General features: G+C 35.5%; 1 protein-coding gene across 1 annotated transcript in view; it reads right to left on the reverse strand.

The window, feature by feature from the left end:
• Nucleotides 1-19,427, reverse strand: part of Malrd1 (MAM and LDL receptor class A domain containing 1) — a 642,532-nt gene that overhangs the window by 412,272 nt on the left and 210,833 nt on the right. The window contains exons 19-20 of the mRNA XM_057787647.1: nt 14,038-14,214; nt 10,424-10,586 (exon numbers count right to left, since the gene is read on the reverse strand). Of these exons, the coding sequence (XP_057643630.1) occupies nt 10,424-10,586; nt 14,038-14,214 (340 nt within the window). The remainder of the gene's footprint in view (nt 1-10,423; nt 10,587-14,037; nt 14,215-19,427) is intronic.

The raw sequence follows: 19,427 nt of genomic DNA on the forward strand, positions 1-19,427 counted from the left end.
AGCTTTTCGCTTTTCATGTAAGAAAGAAGGTATTCTTTCTTGTGAATTTCTCTTTTGAGTCCTTTCCTATTATGGTTAAACGTAAGTCAGCACATTGGATGTAAAGTGTATAGTACAAGCAGGAAGGCATTATTTGCCAGGATCTCAGACACAGCCCTCCTGCTTCTGGATAGAATTCAGTACCCGAAAAAGTCAATTCCTTATCAGATAGACCTGAAATGGACTTGACTGATGCAATTGTTGAGATTTCTACCATAATGATGTCAAAACATGTTCTCATATTGAATAATAAAAAAACCAAAACAAGCAAAAAACAAGAAAATTTATGAGCCATTTCAGGGTTCCCATTGGGGTGCTGTATTCATAGTCCTAAATATGCCTCAAGTACCTACTAAAGCTTCTCACTATCAGCTGCGGATACTATTGGTAAATGACACTCTCCTCACTTTGCTGTACACTTTTAGCCAACAAGATAGCTGAAAACACAAACCTCCCATTCCAAGAGTCTCTCATTAACAGAATTCTAACTTAAACTCTACAATAGGACAGAGCCAGGAATGGTGGAACAAGCCTGTAATCCCAGAACTTTGGAAGTACAGGTAAGTGAATCAGGAGTTCAAGGTCAGCCTCACTGCACAGAAAGATTGAGGCCATTCTGATAAACATGAAATACTGTCTCTCAAACATACATGCATACAAGTATAAATAAATACACATATAGTTTTATAAATACAAAAATAAGTAAACAAAATATAAATTCTGGAAAATGGAAAAGAAGCCATTTGTCTCCTTTGAATTTGAAATCAATCACAGAACGCAAATAAGAAATAAAGGACAGAGAACTAGACAAAGCATAAAGACAAAAGATTGGAGATCTCTATTGTCAGAAATGAAAAAACACTATCAAATCAATTTAGAAAATATAGAAAATATTAGAGTCTCAATATTTGAATTAAGACAGAAAAGTAAATACTGTTCTTGCTTTTGGGAAAAGAGGAGGGGGTAACATAAGTATTTATAAACCAAAAGTACTAAAATTTAGCAATTGCCATTAGTATAAAAATGCAACTCTTTTTTTTACTCTCTCAGTTTATATTATGACATGTCTATGTGAATAAAGTTATATATTATGCAATGAAGCAGGTTAAAATCTCCAAGGCTACTCATCAGTAAAATAGTATAGGCATGATTTACTGAGTTATGGCATAGTCATTTGAATGAATACTATTGACTCAATAAAAGTATTAGTAAATTATTCCTTCAAGATTATGTGTGAAATTAAAATTTTATTAAAAGTAATAGATACAAAATATTAAAAACACATGTACATACATGTACAATGCTTAGATAATGGTGGTAGATGATATTAGATGTCATTTTCTTATGTTTCCTATATATAAATGAATTGTTAAAAGGCAATTATTATTTCATCAATATGACAATTAAAAAATGTAAACAAGGGACCCTGTCTCGAAAAACCAAAAAAAAAAAAAACCTGTAAACAAGGAAGGACTTATGAGATGACTGAGTGGGGAAAGAGGCTGCTGCCAAGTTCAATGTCCTGAGTTCAATCCCCTTTACTCAATGAGAAAACCAACTCCCACAGGTCTTTCTCTGAACACCATGTATGTACTATAGCATGTACAGCTCTGTCCTCAACATATAAACTCACAAATACATAGCAGAAAACAGTCCATAAGGTTATCATATGATATTATTCATGACCTTGTTCTGAGTAATTTGAATTAGCCATTGGGGAAATTCAAAACTAAACTACATTGATATTCCATTTCATTCCACTCAGAAAGGCTGTCATATAGAAAACAAACAACAAAAGTGGATAAGAATTAGGAAAATGATTTTGATGGTAAAGAACTTAACACACTGCTGATGAGAACATAACTTAGTTAGGTACTATAATAATCTGTTCAAGTTTCCTCAAAACTCTAAAAACAGGAGATTAAGATGCACCACCCCTGGGCAGGAAATTACCAAAGGAAGCCAAACCAGCATACCTCAGAGATATGTGCACATTCATGTGTATCACAAGTCCATTCCTAAAATCTAGGACACAGAATAATCTCAAATGCCCATCAACAGATGACGGCCTAAAGAAAATGTGGTATACATTTTTTTTGGCTATAACAAAGAATGAAGTCATGTCTTTTGCATAAAAAATGGTTGTGACCAGAGATTGTCATATTAAATAAGGCAAGCCAGACTCAAAAGGATGAGAAGTTATTGTTTTCTTGCTAATATGAAATATGTATTTACAAAAATATGAAACAAACAAAAAGGAAAATAAGGACTATCTGTTAAGAAGGGACAAGAGAAGTTTGGGGCAAAGTACATTAGATGCATGTATGGAAACACAAAATTTAAGACAATTATTTTGTACCCTTATTATATACCAATAAAGAAAAAATTGTGTATCAATTTTTGTTATCAATGAAAGCTATGAGTTATTAAAGGTAGACACACAACCTAGCATAGCTTTTTACCTGCAGTGTCTTCTAGGAAGAGTACACACATGTAGGCAAAAGATAGCAAGGGGCACTCACCACTGTCCATTACACCCTACACACACACAGTGGTACTATAGTAGATATATCATTTTCAGAACAGGTCTTTCGAAGGAACCTGAAGAAACCATAAACTTAAACAAGATGACCTGTGGGAGTTCTGAGCAGGAAAATTCACTGTTTTGAGTAACTCACTGATTTGTCAATCATTGTTAGAAAATAACATTGGAGCTATCTACAAATGATTCATATAGTTAAAATCTTATCTCAAAAAGAGAATTAAGTTGAATCTATGTTTCTAATACTGGTGGAAATGGTTTTCTTCTATATTTGTTCAACTATATTGACTACAGGAATTGGATATATTTACTTCTTTTCAAAATATTACATAATGAGAATAAATTTTGATTTTTGAACGGAATTTAAAATTGTTTAAAAATCAATTTTAGTGAATATTCAAAAGAGGACATGATCTCTGGTAACAGAACAATTCTATACATCTTCTTATTAACATATTCTTAAACCTTTATCATATCTAGTAAATATGCTAGCAAATCTTCCTCTCAGTACATATTATAATTTTAAATGTTGTATAAACAAATTATAACACTTCAAATCACTGGAGTTAGCTTTGTAAAAAGCTACCCCTCAATAAAAAATATTTCTGAATTAAATGAAAATCTGTAACTTAATTTACTTAATTAATTACACAAGACGAAATACATATGAAAGTATAACTATAAGACATATGGTGGCTTGAAAGATAATGGCCCCCAAAGGGAGGGTGTGACCTTGTTGGAGGAAGTGTGTCACTGTGAAGGTGGGCTTTGAAGTTTCTTTTGCTCAAGTTTCCCTCAATGTGATAGTCAACTTCCTGCTGCCTCCATGCTCCTCATCATGGTGATAATGGACTGAACTTTTGAAACTATGATCAAGTCACCTCAATTACATGTTTTCTCTATAAGAGTTGTCATGGTCATGGTGTCTCTTCACAGCAATGAAAACCATAGGACAAAAATGTAACCTCAGGACAGTCACACAGAAGGCGTTCATTCCCTACTGCTTTAAAAGTGCAGCTTGACTTCTCATTCAGTCCTTCAGTAATTAGCAGGAATGCTACTTGCCAGAAAGTTTCAAACAGTTCAAAATTCACTACGGTCAATTCACACTTGGAATATTTGTATGATTATTTTTTGCTCTAAAACTGTTTCTAAAGACTGATATTTTACCATTATTCTAAATGTTGATATAAATGCTTCAAAATCTATACTTAAACAGAATCTGATATATATGTAAGTATACATGTGTGCATGTGTTTCATCTATTTTAGTGTATATAACTGAAAAATTATAAATAGTAATATTTTACATACACATAAACTATATTAATATGTATGAAAATACTTATTTTTATTTTAAAGACCTTGACAATTTCAGAAATTTCTCTGTGGTTTTTGGAGCATATTTAAAAAACACCAACCTGGAAAGCATTAGTTATTTTTTGTTTTTATCAAACATCATTCTACATAATGAAGCATGAAGAACTTAATTTTGCCTATGACCATAAGCTCATGCTCATGAAAAGTTTCATAAAAAATTCCAAATAAAATTTCTATTATCTATTTTGTTTAGTTTATTCAAGCATGTGATGTGCATTTAATGAGGCAGAGCAGGTTTGGAAAGCATACTATATGATATAAAAATGAGTATAATACTTCCAGTGTTTAGCTATGAATTGAGGTATATATATTATAGTAACACCTCCTGAGCTATCAGACTGACTGTTGATTGTGTGGGTCAGAGAGCAGGGTTCTGAGATCAGAGAAAGTCACAAGCTGGGAGAAATCATTCCACACCGCCTTCAAATACACAACATTCCAAGCATGTTCACACTCCATGGAATGAGGTGACAGTCAAGTCCTGCATAGGCTCAGTGTCATGCTTCACTATTAAACTAATAGTAATTTCTAAACAAATTCATCTGATGATAAAGTTTCCAGACAAAGTCCCTAGAATTCTATAGAATTCAAGGTACAGATTCATGCCATATTGCCTGTTGCCACTCCCTCCTCTTCTCCATGTCCCCCTCCTACTTTTCTTCTGCCTTTGCTTTCCCTTGTCCTTGCCATTCTCCTCTTCTTCCTCCTCCTCCTCACCACATTATTTTACCCTTTCAAAAATAATAAGAAGATAACTTTTCTTCCCAATGTTCTCTTTTTTCATACTATGAGAAAAATGAGATTTTACCCAACCCCAAGTTAAAGAAAATAGGCAAATTTCAGGTGATTTAAGTCAATGTTTCATTTTATTACTTTGTTGAATTATAGCTAAGATATTACTTTCTTTCTACCTTGTTGCAGTCTTGGGAGGCATCTTGCCAGCTGTTAAGCTGTATGCAGGATGAGTGCCCTCATCAACTTCCTGTTTTTTATGCTTAGTCTTAAAAAAGGCAATGACTGTCAAATACATTCGAAACAAATGAACTAGTTGTATCAAATGGTGACATGTTACTGAAAACAAATGAAAAATAAGACTGCACCTGTAATTTTACATCACAGAATTAATTTCAGATGCACAAACTGTCTGTATATTTTTAAAAAGCAAAATTCACTTTGAAATATCAGTCTATTAAGTCTGTCATTTTATTTTCATGTTGAAAAACACCCACTTCTATACCTTGTCTAGGATTCCAATACATGGTGAAAATTCCCTATATATTCCTCTCCTAGAATGAATTATCTAGACTTTTTATTGCCTCATTAAGTGTTTAAAGTGGAAGAATATTTTGAAATATATGAGCATGTCCTTTTCCTCTTGCACTTGTCTTAAAATTATCTTTTCTGCACTGGGCCAGAAGTAATCTTTGCCTTGGGTAGAGCTTAGGGAGCAGGTTGTAAGGGAGGATAGTTGGCACAATTTATTTAAATTCTCAATACAGTTCTTGAAAATTCTTTAGAGATGATGCCTTTGAAAACTGCCTTTGTGTTTCTAGAGTCACATGCTATAGGAAGGAGGGAAAGGGGCACATTTTCTGAATGGGCAAAGCTTTCCTTCAATTAAAACAAAATTTGAAAATCAGAGCTTGAAGCTTACTATATATACAGCATAGAATGGGGGAGACAGCCTCCCTTGGCTGAGGATGGAGCCTGAAGAAAAGCAGAGATGTATGCAGGAGTGTTGTGGGCTTGAGGCCATTGCCTTCTTCAAGGCTCATTGTCATGTGGGTATAGAAATTTAACAGCATCTGTTAAGTGTTCTTATTTAAAATGAATTTAATTTTGTGCTTTATCTCCTTGTGGAGACTTACTGCAGGCCAGACAGTCGAAAAACAATGCAACAGATTGGGAAATGTAGTCCCTGGGATTCCTCCAGGATTTTCTAGCTTATTGGAAGTGGGAGGGTAAGGATAGACAGAAACCAGCTGCTGCCTTATAGAATATATTGACGTATTTCATTTACACTTTACTACCAGGGACAACTCTAATCTAGTCCTTATTTTTCTTTGTAGAAATTTACCTTCATAACTTCACAGAGTCTCTTTACACATACAAGAGAAGTTTCTAGGATATGCCACTGACTTTTAAGTCAGAAGCAGCCCAGCACCATTTAGTATATGGACATTCCAATTCATTGCTTGCTAACTAATAAAAGTGATTTAGACAACACATTATTGTTGTGTGCCGCTCTGTAAACTACAGGCAGCTATGCTGTTATCACTTAAGTCAAATGAAGGCAAACAAATCATTTACTAGAAGAAAAACCATGGAAGAGCTCAGGAAACACGGGAAAACTTTAACCCAAAGAAAATGTCAAGATGCTAACTTGGTGACTTCCCTTGAATCTAAAAGCACTTTGATCAATATGATCAGGGAGGAGGAATGTTTTCTTGAAGCAGCAATCATAGATGCTAAGGGATCTTTTCGCCTTAACTGTAGAAACTGAAACATAAACATGGTTCCCTCTATTGAGTTCTGCAAGAGTTCTCTGAAATCAGACTGAGAAAAGGAAGAAGAGGGAGCTTGCGAACTGTGAACACTAGACACACTTGTAGACCATAAAAGAACACAGATGTTTTCTACTGGACTCTAGAAAAAAAGACCAAAATAAATGATAAGAAGTAACAAATGACACAGCAAAAGTTCAACTAAAATAATGATTAAGATGAAATATAAAGAAGCAATGAATGAGAAAGATTCACCGAAAACAAGAAAATGAAAGCTTAAAACAACACAGTATAATGGAAACTAGATATCAGGAAAGGGCCAGTTAGGAAAGAAAAATATGCTCATCATTATTGGTGAATTGCACGGTTGGTGAATTTGAAAAATTTTATATGCTTCCTAAGTCAAATCGCTTACTCCTCTTCTGCTTTTTAAGTTGTAAGGACTCTTTTTTCCGAGGTCAAGTTAATATTTCAAATAGTATGATAGGTTCTGACTGCTATATAAAGGCCCAGATACAAAGTAGCCAGAATAATTGTACACACATTGAATAACTATATAATTTAAAGGTGGGAAACATCTGTTGTTTTTATTTTTTTACTAAGTACAGTATGTGAGGAATAAAACATTAGGAAAAGTCACATTTAACCATTTAAAATTAGAAAGTATACATTGCTGGTGGATCCTCCTCCTGTTACTGACACCAAATATAATTTTAACTAAATCTCTATCATTCTATTTATCAATAAGACATGGGAGTCAAAGGCTAGGATGAAAAGTAAATGTCTTAAAAATCACCATGGAGACATGTACTAGCATGTATGAATTTATCAGTTAACAGTTAAGAATTCCATGTCAGAGTCTGGTTCAGTTCTCTAGTTAACTTTTAGCTTTTTACACCTTAACATTACTAGATACCCAAAGGGTCATCATATGTGAAAAATCCCTAATATTTAAAGAGATACACAAACAGTAAAGGAACATAAAGACGCCTGATAATATAGGAAGTGCAGGCTTAGCCAGAGATAGGAAGTCACAGTGCTAAGAGCCTAGATTTTGTACTTCTGTGGTAGATGAAGATGGAGCCTAAAAGAAGAATTATGTGGCAGGTCAGAGGGAATTCAGATGACAGTCTGGCAAAGGGTTGCAGTGACAGCTTTTCTAGAAAACAAAGGGGCTGGAAAGATCTTATATACTTAGAAGAGTAGATTAGGTAAACACTTTACGAAAGTAAAAGATGAGGCAATTATTAATTTCAATGTAAATAAAAATTCATAAATCATTTTGTATCCAGACATAGCTTGCAATAAGACACAATATTACTGAACTATAATGATTAAATTCAATCCCCAGATATGGGGTACACACCTGTAACTCCTGCACTCAGAAGGCAAAGGCAGGTGGATTTCTGTGATTTGTGGTTGGCCTAGTCTTTATAGCAAATTTCAGAATGCCCCAAACTGCAAGTGAGACCCTGTACCTCCCATATAAAATAAAACACATAAAAAAAATTCAAATGAAATCGTACCAGGAAGATGGGGAAGAGAAGAAGGAGAATTGAGGAAACAAAGTCTCCGTTTGTTAAGAAAAAATAATATTTTTAAAAATGAAGACATGATTATAGACTATGAGAACATACTATTTTACAAATATGAACTAACCAGTGGCTAATAAAAGCATAGATGAAAACTTATACTATCTTAGAATAAATTAAGGTCTCTCCAACAAGTTGGGCTGGGGTTACTGTAAATGTGAAGTCTTTGCCATCATAGGACTGTCAACTTTCTTCCACAGTTCTTCCTTTGTACATGTCGTCAGTGAGTTGAAATTAATTTGTAAAAAGTAATATATAAAAGAAAAAGGAAGCCAGGAGACAGGATGATTGCTAGACCAGCCAAAAAGTTTGCCTTCAAAGGTATGAAATAGTCATATAGTTCCAAAAATGAGAACTAGTACAGTGAATAAATGGTTTAAAGGTGAATACAATAAAGAAAAAGTTACATTGCCGTCTGGTTTGCTCTTGCTCTGTCTGTCTGGGAGAGATCTCTCTTTCTGTGCATCACCAGCCAGTGCTGTTTCATTTGTCCTGTGTGCAGAAAGAGCCCACCCAGCATTTACTAATCCTTCTAGTTCCACTTTCTCTGGAGTCAATGAGGTATGAATGACATCTTTTTTTTCCACTGAGGTCTTCCCAATAAGAACTAGACTCTCGTTTTATTCCTTTTTCAATCCCCATTAAGACAATGTTTCTCAGATAGTCATTATATCCACTTACTGTCTCGCAGCTAACATCATTGTAGAAAAATAAATTGGAAGTCCAAGAGCTGGGTAGAGATTAATAAATTATGGAAAGTCCCTAAATTGAAATTTAAATTAACTTGTAGATAATATTTAATTACATGATTTAAAAAATACTGGATAAAATATGTTCATAGGTCTATGAAGAAAGTCTGGGAATTTGCCTATGTTCATATGTGTCTGAAACACACAAAGAATGAGAAAGAGGAGAAAAATAGAAATTGGGGTAAAATGAAATTATTTAGAAAAGAAAATGCAGATAGATGTAGAAAGAAATGGATGAATATAAGAACAGTGGAAGACATTCAAAGAGAAGAACAATGAGTAGATTTTACTTTATGTGTGCAGATGTGTGTGTTATATATTTATATGTTCAAGTACATGTGTATTTTGTGTTTGAACAGGTGCATGTAGGAGGTTATACATGCAACTGTGTGCAGATGTGTGTGGAAGCCAGAGGTCAACTCTGTTTCCTTTCTCAGGACATCATCTACCTTATTTTTGAGACGAGTCTTCCCTAGCCTGGAACTACCTAAGTAGGCCTGCCAGGTTGGCCAGGAAGTCACAAAATTCTACCTGTCTCTCCTTCCTCAGCACTCTTACTGAGTGAGATGTCTCGTCAGCCTCAATACTTAAAAAAAAAATAGTATGCACCCACCCACTGTGACAGTGGAACTGATTTATTGGGAGCCCACCAAGGCCAGCTGGTCTGGGACTGAATAAGCATGGGTTGATTCCGGACTCTCTGAGCATGGCGGTCAATGAAGACTGATGAGAAGCCAAGGACAATGGCACTAGGTTTCGATCCTAATACATGAACTGGCTTTGTGGGAGCTTAGCCTGTTTGGACGCTCACCTTTCTGGACGTAGATAGAAGGACCTTGGTCTTCCCACAGGGCAGGGAATTTGGACTGCTCTTCAGTATCGAGAGGGAGGGGGAATGGAGTGGGGGGAGGAGAAGAGGAGTGGGGATAGGGGGAGGGAAGTGGGGGGAGGGCAATATTTGGGAGGAGGGGAGGGAAATGGGAAATGGGGAGCAGGTGGAAATTTTAATTAAAAAAGAATAAAAATAAATAAATAAGTAAAAAAAAAATAGTAGTTTTCATGCTATAAGTGTTTGACTAGAATATTTAAGACCATAGGCAGAGGCAAAATCAAACAAACAAGCAAACAAATAAAATAAGTTAAAAAAATTCCTGTTTCTCACAGAGAAGGGAAATTAAAATATTACATAATTTTACTTTAATGTTTGTTTATGACCAGATCTATGGAGACCTCAGAATCATTCCTTGCTTTTAACTATGCATTTGTGTGTGTGTGTCCGTGATTCTATGTATGCGAATGTGCATGTCTGCACATAGATGCTTCCATAAAACAGTGTATCTTTGGAAGTCAGAGCACAACTTGTGGCAACTGGTCTTCTTTCCACCATTTGTGTCCTGGAGATTGAACCCAGGCCCTCATGGTTAGCAGCCAATGTGTTTACCCACTGAGGCATCTTGCCAGTCCCATTTGTTTTTTTAAGGTTTTTTTCTCTCTAGTACAATGTGAAAGAATATATGCAAACCTCTTGTTCTTGCACAATACATTAATCTCTACAATCACACTAACCTAGGTTAAGATGGGTCACAGCAATATTTCCTAGGAAATGCGAGTCACTTACTTTGTGTGATCTACTGATGGTCTGTGGTTTTCTTCCCCGTGGTGAATACTAATCCCATTACTGAGTCCCCACCTGAATGTATTTGTATCATGGAGTGAATTTGCAGTCTCAGGCTGGTACCATTTACATAGGTTTCTCTCTTCAAATGTACAAACCTCCAGAACTTAAATGAAACAGAATAAAGACAAGAGTTAATCACAATGAACATATCAGGAAGGGGCAATTTATGCTCTGCAGCACTATTTTTTTCTTTTTTCTTTTCCTTTTCTTAGGTTTCTTTTTGTTTGTTTGTTTTTTGTTTTGTTTTTTATTTATACTTAAAAACTATATTTTCTCATTTTGCATACCAATCCCAGTTCCCACTCTCTCCCCTCCTCCCATTCACTCCTCAGGTAGGGTAAATAAAGCTTTTCATAGGAAGTCAACAAAGTCCAGTACATTGCTTTGAGGCAAGAACAAGGTCCTCCCCACTTTACCTAGGCTGAGCAAGTTATCCCTTCAAAGAGAATGTGTTTCTAAAAGCCAGTACAAGCAGTAGGGATAAATACTGGTTTCACTGACAATAACCCCAAAGTCTGCCCCTGCCCTACAACTGTCACCCACACTTAGAGGACCAAATCATACTGCAAAGTGTGTGTGTTCTTGTGTGTATATATCTGTGTTTGTGTTTGTGTGTGTATATGTGTGTGTGTGTTTGCCTGTGTGTGTGTCTGTATGTATCTGTGTGTATATGTATGTGTGTTCCTGTGGTGCATGTCAAGATCACACTCAGATGTTGCTTCTCAGGAGCTGACTTTCTTACTTTTATGAGGCAGGATCTTGCATTTGTTCTGCCATTTATCAGTTAGGTAAAGACAGCTGGCCAGCATGCCTCAGTGAATCTTAACTTTCCTATCTCTGGATCTCTGGGCTTACAAGGCTAAACTATCACGCCTGGATTTTCTGTAGGATTTGGACAGCAAAAACAGGCTCTCGTGTTTTCTCAGCAAGCACTTTCCCAACTTAACCATCTCCCGAGTTTCCATATTGTAACTTTTAAGCACTACTTAAATATTTAGGCCAATGTTTTATATAATCACAAGAAAAGTTTTTAAAAATACACCCACTGAAACAGTCTACCTAAGCTAATAGGAACTCACCAAATCCATCTGGACTGGGAAGAAACACACATAGAACCAAACCAGTTCCTCTGAATGTAGTTGACAGTTTCATGGCTGGGGCAGACTGGGGGGCAGTGGCACCAGGATTTATCCCTACTGCTTGTACTGGCTTTGTGGGAACCTATTCTCTTTGGATGGATACCTTGCTCAGCCAAGATATAGTAGGGAGGGCCTTGGACCTTCCACAAGGCAATGTGCCTTACCCTCTCTGAGGATTGAATGAGGTGGGGTAGGAGGGTATGTGGAAAGACTGGGAGGAGAGGAGGGAGTGGGAACTTGGATTGGTATGTATAATGAAAACAGATAGTTTGTTTTCTTTCTTTAAAAAATAGATTAAAAAATTGAGGTTCATTTTTATTTAACTCTCCATAGAAAGTAAAATATGGGAATGAATGCATATATTAGCAGTGTGCTTTCTCTATGAGGTGAGATGTTAATTAGTTCCTACAGCATCTGTTTCTCATCTCTTCCCAGCTGGCATTTTTTTTTTTGCTGCCTGTTTGACCTTCAAGCTCTGACCTGTTGGCTCTTCTTTGTCCATGGCAATATTCTGCTTGACTTTGGCTTAGTCCCTGAAGATGTCAGCACAAATTTAAAAGCATTTGATTTCAAAGCATTGAAATTTACAACATTTATATAGATCTTACTACCTTTAAAGTTTTTAAGATTCTTGTAATGATTTATTATGATATAAAAATTAGAATGCGATTGATTTTCATGTGAAAATTCTTTTTAAATTCTCTCTTTCCCTCCTTTTTCTTTTCCTCCTTTTGCCGAATGTGTCCATGTATCCATCTATGTTAAAATTACTATTGCTTGAGTAAAATTAAAACGACTTCAATGAATTCTTATGGGTGTTACAGAAAACATGACATTGACTCATTTTCTGAATGCGTTAACAATCATGGTATGCCACAGTTGAAAACTTTAAATACATGTTTATATATTTATCATTATGATGGTAAGTATAAAATATCCCTCTTCAAAATGTGCAGTGATTCATGGCATTTGAGTGCTAAACTCTGATATTAATATATGTTGTATATATTTATCTTGTGAAGAGGTTTAGTACTCAATAACTGTTCTTTACATTGTCAAAATATAATAAGAACTGTTCAGATATAAAATTATTCACATAAAATATCAACCAGCAAAGACGGGATGTAAAGATATGCTATATGACATGGCACCTACAGTCAATAATAATATATATCAGAATGAAAACATTTAAATGCCAGGTGTCATGATAAGTGTTCAGAACACAACTTCTAAAAACATATTAGAAATTCTAAACCTGTAAGTTCTAAATAAGTTTATTATGATACTTCATCTTACATATATAAACAATGAAGGTCATACAGTGTATTTGAAAATCTAATGTATCCAAATCAAAAAGACCCTGTGATATAAAAAAATGAGTAAACGTCTGTTTATTATTATTAAATAATCTGTAGGTTGTCATGTGCTAATAAATGGCAATACTAAAATAGCAAAGTTGAAAACTACAGCCTGTATTTCTAAAAAAGCATTCATTATGCTAGGTTAGGTTTTCTGTAAACCTTTCGATCTGTTACTGCTTACACATACTTTGTGGCTTCCCATGAGAGAGCCTGAATACCACATCTTCCATCTAATTATCTTCAATTTGTGATGCATAATATAAATAAATCCCAGGGTGCCTTGAAGAAGTTAGAGCCATCCTATTTACAAAGTGCATCAGTTTTGAATTTATGACTTGTTTTAGTGTATATTTTTGTATAGTTACAGAATATGAATGAATTTTTTTTTTGAGTTAAGTGAAAAGCTTTTGCTAGACTTCTTCAAGCCTAAACTTCTGGACACAGTGGTGAAGACAGATGAGGCACACCACGCTTTGTGTCACTGGTATGTTTGTAATTCTTAATATTATGACTACTTTGATCAATACAGCAATGTTGTAAATGTACATACCAGTCACTTAAAGCACAGAAGGAAAAGATACCACAAAGTATTTGTTCCGTCTGACTTTATGTTTTACCTCCCCGGCATGCTTCTTCCATTTGCATCTTTGATGGCAAGGTTCAATATTAATTTAAATCCTTTTTCACTGATCCATTTAAGAGGTATGAATTGTCAGGTACCAATAAATGAGAACCATATTTTATCAAGACATAGGAACACATCTCACATGTACTAAATTTACTCTTCTTATGAATTTTATGAACTCAATGTATTTTTACAATATTCTTTGTGTGTGTGTGTGTGTGCGCGCGCACGCGTGTGTGCACACATGCGTGAATTTGCCTAGGGAAAAGTTAAAAAATAGTTAATCTACTTCAAGTATATTATACTGTTCCATTCCTAAATACTTCTCACTTGAGTAAATAGGAATAGCTGGGCGATGGGTAGAGACAGAAGAGGTACAATTCCTTCAGATCTATGGCTAAAACAGGCAGGAATTAGGAATTTACCGACCACAAGAGGATTCATCTGACTTGTCGGGGCAGTCATTTCTGAAGTCACATTGCTGAATTTTTCCAACACATTGACCGTTAGACCTACAGACAAATTCATCATCTGTGCAGTTGTGTGGAGGCACGGTCACTGGAACTGAAGGTTCTGGTGGATTTGGAATGTCCATCGGCAAATTACCTTGAAGAGAAATGACAAAGAGATATCAAATTTTGTGCCTTGTAGTTTTCTTCAATGTGTTGCAAAATTGAAATTTCTAATTACACTATGCAATTTTATGAGGGATATTTGATAGTGTTTGTTACTGTGTTAAAACCATTTCAGTATTTAAATTGGGACTTGTCTTAGCAAAGGCAGAAATTTGAATATTTTTTAAGCATAAAAGTAGGTGAAAGATTTGATAGATGACAGTGAAAGTTGACTCAAATTCAAATAAAAGGAAATTCCATGAAAAACACTTGGAAAATGAGGAGAAGCCAAGACAGTGGTGGGTGCTACCATCTAGAACCAGAACCAGTGTCTTAGCTGGGGTCATCCTTGAGGATTCCTGGGAATTTTCCTAGTGCCAACTTTCTCACCAGCCCTTTAATTGTTCCCTCAATCAAGATATCTCTTTCCTTTCTCTCCTCCTCTGCCCTTCCCCCTTTGTGTGCATCCCATTTAAATGTAGATGAATCCAATATCATTCTAAAATTTGAGAAAAAAAACAATAAAATGATTTAGTGTTTGAAATGTTGATAATTTTAAAGGAATTAAAAGACAGTTTGAATAAAAAGAACAGCCACTAAGCTTAATGGAAATTTACTTCAAGGTAAAGTTAATCATGATAGCAACAGCATTCCCCCTACTCCCAAATTATCTGCAGTCTTGGTTTCTGTTACCTCCAGGTAACTGCAGTCTAAAAACACTCGATAAAAAAATTCTAGAAACAATCTGTACGTTTTAAATTGCACATGACTCTGAGATGAAATCATGCATCATTTTGTTTTTCTTGGTTAGGATATGAATCACTCTTTTTCTTGCTTATCCACACCATACAACCTACTGTTCATTAGTCATGCTACTAGCCATCTCAGTTATCAAACTGACTGTCACAGTAGTCTTTGTGTTCAAGTTCTCCTTAATGTACTTAATGATATGCACAAAACACAAGAATAAGACACTGGCAATTCAGCTGTGCCAAGGTAAACATGCAGAGCTATCCTTCAAAGTGAAAATGTCCAGTTTACTGACCTGATAGTGAATTTAAAAATGCATGCTTAAATTGCCAATATCTATGCTGAGAACAGATTTTCCACTTTTGGAGTTATAATAAAGAAAGACAAAAACCTGCTTAATTTTTGGTATCACATCTAAAATTGAAAAGGTAATGATGGGAGTAAATGATAATTGTTCAGTTAATATGGAAATGGTACCAAATTTGAAAGAAGAAATTAACAGAAAATGTGTCCCCACTGAAAACAGTTATGTTACCAAGCAAGAAGCCTGACAAAAGGATTCTCCAAGGATAAAGGAAACAAGCCCTTTATTGTAAGAAAGAAATGTTTGCACAGATTCATGGATAGGTGTGGACTGAAACCACATAACCACTACAGAGGCTATGCTTGCCAACAGAGAAGCTGCTGGGGCATTTGTGACTAAGTTAATGAAGTTGACTATAGAGAAAGAATAAACCCAAAGAAGTTTCTCTTCTTTGATAAAACATGTTTTTTAAGAAGCTTTCTAGTAGGTCTATGCCTAGTAGAGTTCAAAGGAAGTATTTAGGCATGAAGCACAGGAGAAATGTCCTTCTATAATATGGCAACAGTGCAGGATGCATAGCTAAATCAGAAGAGTGTGGAGTGAAGACTCCACATGTTCTCAAACAAAAATGCCTATTATCTGCCAAGATTTCGACTACATTATTAGAAACCATGGGTGACAGCCATTTCATTTATGGAAAGGTTCCACTAAAGTTCTATTCCCAAAGTGGAATGCTATTTGAAAGACGAGGGAATGGAATTGAAAAGTGTATTAGATAATGTATCTGGCCATCCAGAACCTATTGGCCATGAAATAAAAATGAACCAAAGGCTGATCATTCCAACCACAAGCAAGTGTGACAGGATTATTTCATAGAGGTGAAAAAGCATACAGACAGATTAAATGGAGAATACAAAGCATCTGTAGCATTGTACACACATGAAAACTAAGACCCTCTGCATCACTTAGATGAGTTAAAAAGAAAAAGGTGGGGCTAGTAAGATAGTTCCTGGGTAATGTGCTTACACAGGCATGATGACCAGAGTTTAATCCTCAGAACCTTCATTTTAAAAAGCCTGCCACAGCAGTATGGGCCTTGTAATCCAGAACTGGATAGGTAGAGACAGGCAGATTCCTTCGCTAGTGACCACCAGCCAGCCAGTCTAGCTGTACTGGTGAAGTATAGGTTCAGCAGTGGATCCCGTCTCCAAAGATAAAGTAGTGGGTGATTGGGGAAAAACACATGACACTAATCTCTAAGCTCCATGTGCTTACATAAACATATGTGTATACATATACAATCAAACTAGTATGCACAAACGAAAAACAATATCTTCTGACAGCACTGCTCTTCCAAAGAATGTGAGAAGCAACAACAAAAAAAATTATTCATCTATATAGATTTGAGCCATCAATCATCTGAGCTTGACATACAATAGATATCAGCTAAGGCTCGGTGATCCTGGTCTCCTGGAAACAGATGGAGCACCAGCAGATGAGAGTGTCCTAGTGTTCACATCTTTCACATCTCATATCCATTGTGCCATCCATATTGTCACTGGAGGGGGGTTAGTGCAGTATCACAGGTGTTTTGAAGGAGAAAAGAAAGCAAACATTTTCATATAACCAGGTAAAAGAGTGCTAAATTTTTCTATTTTAAGTTACTCATCTCTCCACATGCCCAATTTATAAATTAAAATTCATCATAGATACAGGTAATGTTATACAGAATGAGCAGGATATATATATATATATATATATATATATATATATATATATATATAATATATATCACAACAATAGAAAGAAACCATGAGTTTGATAGAGATCATAGCAGTATTTAGGGGATGGAAGTTTGGAGGGAGGAAGAGGAAGGGGTAAATTATGTAATTATATCATAATCTCAAAAAATAAAGTAATTAAAATATATCATAAGTATATAGCATTCACAAAAGATCATGGAGACCTACATTGCCTGTATTCACATTTATGTCAACATTCCTATCTCTCTATATGTCCTGGCTTGTTTCTCTACTATTATAAACACCATGATCAAAAGGAACTTGGGCAGGAAGGAGTTTATTGGTTACAGGTTACAGCACATCATCGAGGAAAGCCAAAGCAGGGATCTGGAGCCAGCTACTAAAACAGAGACTATGGATGAATGATATTTACTGACTTGCTTCTTCTGGCTTGCTCAGTTACATTCTCTGTTGAATTCAAAACCACCATCCATGGGTGGCACCATTCACAGACCCTCTCTCTCATCGATCAGCAGTAGAGAAAATCTTCCCTAGGCACACCCACTAGCCAGTCTGCGGAAGGCAATTTCTCAATAGAACTTTCCACTTCCCAAGTTATTGCAGTTTGAGTCTAGTAGACAAAAATTAACCAGCACACTCTATGTAATTATCTATCTCTCTATGTGATTAAGTAACTTCCAAGGTTTGGGGTGTTTACTGAGACCCTGAAATGCATTACTTGTGGACATAGAAAGAATGCTATGGAATATGAAGTAATTTACCAAATGTTACAAAACAGTTTATGCACAGATTGCTTTCATATGTTTCACTGGAATATAAAGGAAAATTCCTTTGTAGACCATCTTCTTAAAGTGCTTAAAACTAACTCCAACCAGAAATGAATTTACCCATGAAATAAGTTGTGAACTTCCTGAAAATGGTTCACTCCTGCACTTTTGTTGAAAACACATGATACAATTAAAATTCATGAAGGCAGAGATATTGAAAATTCTCACTTGTATATTCTGTTTCAAGATTGTCATCCATAAGGTAACAAATATACTCAGTTAGGCTCATATCCGCTTTTGCATTTATTTAAATGAGGATGGGATCACATGATCCTGTTCTCTAGTCCATGACGGTCCCTATGCTAGACGATATGACTTTAGTTCAGGGCCTGGGCTGTGGAGCTGATTACACAAAGATCCATATCGTTTGCACTGAGGAATGTGTTGTAAGCTCTACTCTGGGTATGCATTTGGAAATATGTTAATTTCAAGGGAGACCCTTAATTTGTGTTCCAAGCTCAGGATATTCTAGAAGAATAAAAGCTTACATGGCAGTGGATCATACTTTTTCTTTTTCTTGGCATTGCTTTGCATTATACATATTTATAAGAAATTCTATTATCTTGAATTCATATATTTGTAGTTAAATTTGAACTCTTACAATATATTCTTGAATACTACTTTAGTATCTGCTATACAACATACATCTAACCACTGCTTTCGATTTAGTAATTTTTTATTGTTTTCTGATTCTGGAAATGAGTATTTCGTGGCAGGAGAGCAGCCGAGTGGACTTTGTACAAGTTCAGAAATTTAGTCACTCCAGACATAAAAGACTGTATTGTAGTTGCTTCAACATTAATGGTATTCTCACTTTTTCTTATTTTCAAAATTATTTTAATAATGAATCATTTAAACATTTAACATATATGTTAATAAATAATAAAATATGCTTCACTCCACAAACAACACTAAAGGAATTATTACTAATAGCTTCAGATCCTCATGCTCAGAGAAAAGGAAGAAGAGAGGGAGGGAAAGAGAAGGAAGAGTCAGGGAAGGAGAGACACAGGAAACCCATAACTATTTTTATAGCTCCTTCCCAAATGCCACCAGCAAAACCACACATCCACATATAAAACTGTACTAATTTATGATTCCATGTGTATTTTTATAAGTTGAGGTATGCAGTTTTTACCTCTTAGTTACTACCTAGTGAGCTTAATATAATGTCCTTGAGTTTCATCTTCTGTCTGGGGAATGTTGTTAGAAAACAGTGTCATGGTCTCGAGGTTTAAACAACAACTTTGTAACTGTCCGTTCAGAAGAATGGGAAATTCAAGATCACGGTGTCAATAGATTGGGATCTAAAAGGAGCTAACTTCCTTGTGCACACGTGGACACTTTTCTTTGTGTCCTAAATTGATGAAAAGATCAAGTCAACTCCCTTTTTTCTTTCATAGGGGTGCTGTGCATTCTTGTGAATATTTAAGTCCTAATTATCTCTCAAAGGCTCCATATGTTACAGAATGACGCCCAGCATGGATAACTGCATCCACAGAGAGCCTTAAAAAGCTTGGTAAATACCAGAGTAAAACATTCTGGTTTTCAGCCGTAGCAG

The sequence above is a fragment of the Chionomys nivalis genome, chromosome 13 (genome assembly GCF_950005125.1).
Source record: "Chionomys nivalis chromosome 13, mChiNiv1.1, whole genome shotgun sequence".
NCBI classification, from domain to species: domain Eukaryota; kingdom Metazoa; phylum Chordata; class Mammalia; order Rodentia; family Cricetidae; genus Chionomys; species Chionomys nivalis.